At 43.6% G+C, this 6491-nt stretch overlaps 1 protein-coding gene across 1 annotated transcript; it reads right to left on the reverse strand.

Moving 5' to 3' along the window:
* Positions 1-3548: 3548 nt before the first annotated feature.
* On the reverse strand, positions 3549-6426 carry FAHD1 (fumarylacetoacetate hydrolase domain containing 1). Its single transcript, XM_082643853.1, has one exon. The coding sequence runs from the start codon at positions 6132-6134 to the stop codon at positions 5469-5471; it is 666 nt and encodes a 221-aa protein (XP_082499979.1). The 5' UTR covers positions 6135-6426; the 3' UTR covers positions 3549-5468.
* Positions 6427-6491: the final 65 nt, after the last annotated feature.

The raw sequence follows: 6491 nt of genomic DNA on the forward strand, positions 1-6491 counted from the left end.
TATGGCTGAGTAGTATGTATGAATTGGATAAATGTACCACCTTTTGTTTATCTATTAATATCTTGGTGGACAATTGGGCTGTTCCACCTTTTGGCTATTGTGATTAGCCAATCATAGCTACCTTGAACATCTGTGTACAAGCATCCACATTTTTGTAAATGTCTTCCCTGAGTTTTTATCATCTCTCCATCTATGTTAAAGCATATAATTTACAAAACCAAAAAATTAAAAACATATGATTTACAAATACAGGTTATACTATAACCTGCTTTTATACTTAATAATTTATAATAAACTTTTCATGCCATTAAATATTCTACATAATTTCAATAGCTACATATTATTTTATTATATGAGTATATGATAGTGAATGTAATCAATCTAATAACATTTGACATTTAAAATGTTTCCCGTTTTTTGCTGTTACAAATGATGGCTGTAGCTAAATCTTTGGCCACATTCTTTTTTTTTTTTTTTTTTTTTTTTGCGGTACGCGGGCCTCTCACTGTTGTGGCCTCTCCTGTTGCGGAACACAGGCTCCGGACGCGCAGGCTCAGCGGCCACGGCTCGCGGGCCCAGCCGCTCCGCGGCATGTGGGATCTTCCCGGACCGGGGCACGAACCCATGTCCCCTGCATCGGCAGGCGGACTCTCAACCACTGCGCCACCAGGGAAGCCCCACATTCTTAATTATTTCTTTGGAGTAAGTTTCTAGATATTAAATTGCTGCAACAATGTTACATTATTGAATACTTTTTAATGTGCTGGATTTTGTAATAAGCACTTTATTTATATTATCTGATTTATGCAATTACTGTTATTTTGCCCACTTTACAGATGGGACATGAAGGCCAAGTTAGAGGAGGTAGATGTGGAGGTGGCTGAGTGGGCAGGCTCTGTGGCTGCAGGCTCAACCCCCTCTGCTGCTCCCAGGATGGACTCCAGCTCTAAGCTTCTCCACATTTGTGGTTCCCCTTTGGTAAATGGGGATAATAATATACCAACTCCTGTTGACAACTGTTAAGACTAAATAAGTTAGTATATGTAAAGTGCTTAGACTCATGCTCTTAGTATATGATCAATAAGTACCAGTTATTGTAAATGTCGAGGTATAGCAATATCATTGGCACCATATTTGACAATATTTGTATTATGTCTATTCTGCTTTTATAATTTGAATTTTTTTCTTGTATGTTATTAGATTTACAATTACTTTACTCTTTCCCTTTAGAATATATGAACGTTTTAGCATATGAATTAATTGTATTGAAAGGAAATATAAAACTTCCTTGAAATCAGATCCTACACCAACATTTACACCAAAGATGTGCCCAATAGTCTTGTTAAAAAGATAACTGTGGGGACTTCCCTGGTGGCGCAGTGGTTAAGAATCCCCCTGCCAATACAGGGGACACGGGTTCGATCCCTGATCTGGGAAGATGCCACATGCCACGGAGTAACTAAACCCGTGCACCACAACTACTGTGCTTGAGCTCTAGAGCCCTAGAGCCACAACTACTGAAGCCCACGTGCCTAGAGCCTGTACTCTGCAACAAGAGAAGCCACCGCAATGAGAAGCCTGCACACCTCAAGAAAGAGTAGCCCCCACTCGCCGCAACTAGAGAAAGCCCGTGCACTGCAACGAAGACCCAATGCAACCAAAAATAAATAAAATAAATCTATTTTAAAAAAGATAACTGTATAAACACATGAAAAGATATCAGCTTCACTATTAATCAGAGAAACGCAAATTAAAAAGACCATAGCCACAATACCCAGTGTTGGCTAGGGTGTGAGCAAAAAGGTATTCTTTAACACTCTTGTCAAGTACAAATTAGTATATCCTTTCCCCTGGGCAGGCAATTTAGCGAAAAGTATCAAAATGTAACATGCAAACTATTTAATAAATTTCACTTCTAAGACTTTCCCTAAGGAAATAAACAAGTGCCAAATAATGTGTATGGAGGATGTTCCTTGCATCATTGTTTCTAGTAGCAAAGCATTTGAAACCTATGCAACCTCTAGGGCAGGGGTTCCCAACAGTCCGGGCCGCACAGCAGGAGGTGAGTGGCCGGGGAGGGTAGCTTCATCTGTATTTACAGCTGCTTCCCATGACTTGCATTACCACCTGAGCTCCACCTCCTGTCAGCAATATGGTGAGTTGTATAATTATTGCATTATATATTACAATGTAACAGTAATAGAAATAAAGTGTACAATAAGTGTAATGCACTTGAATCATCTGGAAACCGTTCTTCCCCTTCCCCCCTGTCTGTGGAAAACTTGTCTTCCATGAAACCGGTCCCTGGTGCTAGAAACGTTGGGCACCGCTGCTCTAGGGGAGTGTTGGGCTCCACCCAGATCTCTGGTAGGCACCTAGCCCTCAGCTTCTATGAAGGTTGGAGAATTACCTGGGGAAGTTACAGGAGAGGTGGGGGAGCAGATTCTGGCAATGACTTCCCCTTGGGATGGTCAGTGGACTGAAGCTCATCTCCAGTTCTGAGACCCTGTTCTTTCTTAGTTTGTTCCCTGCCCTTTCTACTTCCTCTTCACTTACTTTCTCCTGAGAGCACTCCTAAAAATCACCTGAACAAATATCCCCACTTAAGGCTCTGCTTCTGGGGTACATGATCTAAGACACAGTCATTAAAAGTGGTTATGAAAATATGCACCGACCTGGAAAGATATTCACAGTATATGCCTAATGAACAATTAAAAAAAAGAAGTCCAGAAGAACAGATGTCAAGCCATATACTCTATATGAACTAATAATATCATGGATTTTTAAAAAGTTGTGATAAGGGTATTGTGACCATATAGGAGAATGTCCTTATTTTTAGGAGATGCATGCTGAAAGGGTAGAGTGTTTCTGCAACTCACAGTTTTCAGTTTTCCAAAACATGTTTGTTTGTGTGTGTGTATACACACAGGGTGTGGGGTGGGAAGAGAGAGAATGAACATAGCAAATGTCAACAATTGTTGAATTTAGTGCAGTGTATATGGAGTTTGTTGCATTAGTCTTTCAATTTTATAGTAGGTTTAAATTTATTCAAAAATAGAAGTTGGTGAAAATGTACTTTCTGGGTATTAGGATTATTGTGATTTTAGCAACATCAGGAATTATGAGAATTGGTATCTTTTTGATTCCTGCAGTCAAGGAGTTTGTGTGCTATATCTGCAATGCTGATAGCAGCTGTCTGTGACAAAGCTTGTGCCACCACTGGGTGAACATTGATCTCAGGGGCACTGTACGTTATCTGGATGCTGGCTTGTCCACCCAAGGGGGCCATATGTGAACACTGCTCCTGCTGTGTACCTTTAGCTTGCTTTCAGGTCTGTCAGCTGGGTAGACTTGGTTCAACTGGACCTCATATCTGATAGTTTTACTAATAAACTCTCAATATAAACATACCCTTGATTCAGCTCTTCCACTATGGGAACCTAGCCAAAGGAAATAACTACTAGCAAATAATTAGAAAATATCTCAATGACCAAAAATGGAGGACTGACTTCATCATATGCAAAATCACTGAAATGTGCTGACTGACATGAAAAGATAGTCACGATATATAGTGAAAAAAGGTTAGAAAAGTGTATGATATGAACAAATTCTATTTAAAAGATCACAATTACATCTGCAGATTTGGAAGAATGTACACCAAATGCTTAATTTGGACTGCCTCTGTGCATATGAAATTTGGGGTGTTTTGGTTTTTAGCTTATACATATTTACTGAGTCTTCTATAATAAACATCTATTGCTTAAGCATTTGAAAAAAGAAATGTTATTAAAAGATAAAAGAAGGGAGTTCCCCAGTGGCCTAGTGGTTAGGATTCTGGGCTTTCACTGCTGTGGCCCGGATGTGGCCAAACAAAACAAAACAAAACAAAAAAGATAAAAGATAGCATGACATTTTATAAACAAATCCAACTATGATGCTTCCTCATAATAAATTATAAATTGGGGGTTGCATAAGACCTAAACATTTGAACTTTCTAATATACCTACTTAAAAGACGCAGCCTGCATTGTGGTCAAGACTTCAGGTTTTGTACATTTAGAATGGATAAACAAGGTCCTACTGAAGAGCACAGGGAGCTATATCCAATCTCCTGGGATAAACCATAGTGGAAAAGAATATTTAAAAAAATTTCTATACGTGTAAAACTGAGTCACTTTGCTGTGCAGCAGAGATTGGCACAACACTGTAAATCAACTATACTTCAATAAAAAAAAAAATACGGAAAAAAAAGACTTCAGGATTTGGTCTTGGGATGGCTGGGTTACATCTTGGCTCTGCCACTTAGCTGAGTGACCACACAGCCAGGCTGGCTAGCCTCTAAATCTGTCTCCATCTGTGTAACAGGGATGGTAGTAATAATACCACCCTCCAGCTTTGTTGAGGATTAAATAATACACAGAAAACTCTTGGAACAGTGCCTAGTAGTACTAAGTGCTCAATAAATGTTAGGAGCCAGCAGGTGCCTTCTGTTGAGGCTAACAGCAGGAGCTCCTGCCTGCCTAAGCCTAAAGGACTCCGCCAGGCACTCTGGTAGCTGTGTTGTGCATCTCACTTAGCTTTTTGTCAGAGAAGGGAGCAGGTGAGAGCAAAAGCAGCACTCCCAGGCAGTTTGACTTCCCTGAAGCTTCCTTATCGCTGGGTGCGAGGTGTAGGTGCTGATTAACTCTGTTAATAAAGCACAGTATTCTGGAGGCCAAAGACCAAGGTCTGAAGCCCGTTAATGAGCATGTGTCCCTCCTAACCACTATTGGAGGGAAAAATGTACACTTTTAGGTCACACAAAAGACAGCATATTTATTTGGGAAACAATAGTTTCAACATTATCTCCCGAACTCAGAATCTATGGGCCAGAATACACATGGTAAGTAAACAAGTGAGGTTTTCATTAATTGCTCACTTATTAAATAAAACTTTTAATTAACTATGTGGAGTAGTGTTTTTCCACATCTGCATGATAAGAATCACTTGGAGTGCCAGAGATTGATTCCATTAATTAATACATTAGGCCTGGGATGGCCCAGTAATTTGGAAATTTTTACTTTTACAAATACCTCCAGATGATTTTCATGATCAAGGAACTTTGGGAAACACTGATGAAACGTGCTTTTCCATTTCCTTTGCAGATTTTAAGTCTTGAACACGTGGTCCCAGAATGACCCACTGAAGTCTTATCCAGTCCAGTTTTAGAAAAGGAAAGTAAGTTTTCTGAACATTTGGCTTGTTGTTTCCTAGGAGGCACTGCTTCTCATTTCCATTTCTGGCCCAGCTCTTCTAGATCAAGTTTTTCTCCGACGGTCCATCTTCCTTGAGTTGAGGCATAGCAATCCAATCATTTTAAAAAATTGGTTTCTCATTAAAGGATTATCACATTAAATAACCTTTTCTTGCTTTTGTCTTGTTCCCCTTCCCCCTGAAACGTGTTAAGAAGTTAGGGTGCTTTGTATACACTCAATATTCTGGCTTTTCCACCGTAAATCTCATACTGACGACCCCGTGTATGCCAGCCTGGATCTCATCGTTTTCTTTAACGGGTCCCACTCCCTTTGGCGTCCCGGTCAAGATAATATCTCCTTCTTCCAAGGCCATGATCTTTGAAACGTAGCTGATGATGTAGGGGATGGAAAAAATCATGGAGGATGTCTCACCCTCCTGCCTGAGTTCGCCGTTGACCTTGAGCCAGAGCTTCAGGTTGTGAGGGTCAGCGATCTTCTCTTTGGGCACGAACGCGCTGACCGGGCAGGAGGCCGTGAAGCTCTTGGCCAGAGTCCAGGGCAGCCCCTTTTTCTTGCACTCGTCCTGCACGTCCCTGGCGGTCATGTCCAGGCACAGAGCATAGCCGGCCACGTAGTCCATGGCTGCGGCCTCCGGGACGGCGCAGCAGCGCTTGCCCATCACCACGGCCAGCTCGAGCTCGTGGTGCAGGTTGCGGGTGTAGGCGGGCATGAGGACCGGCGAGCCCTCAGGGGCGTAGGCGGTGGACGGCTTCAGGAAGAGCACCGGCTCGCTCAGTGCGGCGCTCTGCATCTCCCTGACGTGGTCTGCGTAGTTCCTGCCCACGCACACGATGTTCTTCCCCCACTCCCAGAAGCGGGACAGCGGTCTGGTGGCAGCCATGCTCCTGCCTGTTGCCCCCCCTGAGTCACGTGGACTCTGCCCGGCTGGCCACCGGACGCCGAAGGCTACCCGGAGAGGACCAACTACCTCGGAGCGCCGTCCCGCGGACTCCGCCGGGTGCCCGGGAGTCGCGGCGCTCTTCCTCTTGGGAGCGGCTGTCCAGTGGCTGCCCCGGGGCTACCCGGCCTCGGGACGCGGCCCGCTCCCCGGAGAGACGCTGAGATTCTTGCGCAGGTGCCTCTCAGGTGGCCGTCAGATCGCGGCAGCGGGACGCGAAGGAGGCGCCGGTGTGACCGCGAGCGCTGATTGGCCGGAGGGCGGGGCGAACTGAGGACACGGGTTTGGACGCGAGCGCTG

Source organism: Mesoplodon mirus (assembly GCF_964341445.2).
Source record: "Mesoplodon mirus genome assembly, chromosome: 15".
Taxonomy (NCBI): domain Eukaryota; kingdom Metazoa; phylum Chordata; class Mammalia; order Artiodactyla; family Ziphiidae; genus Mesoplodon; species Mesoplodon mirus.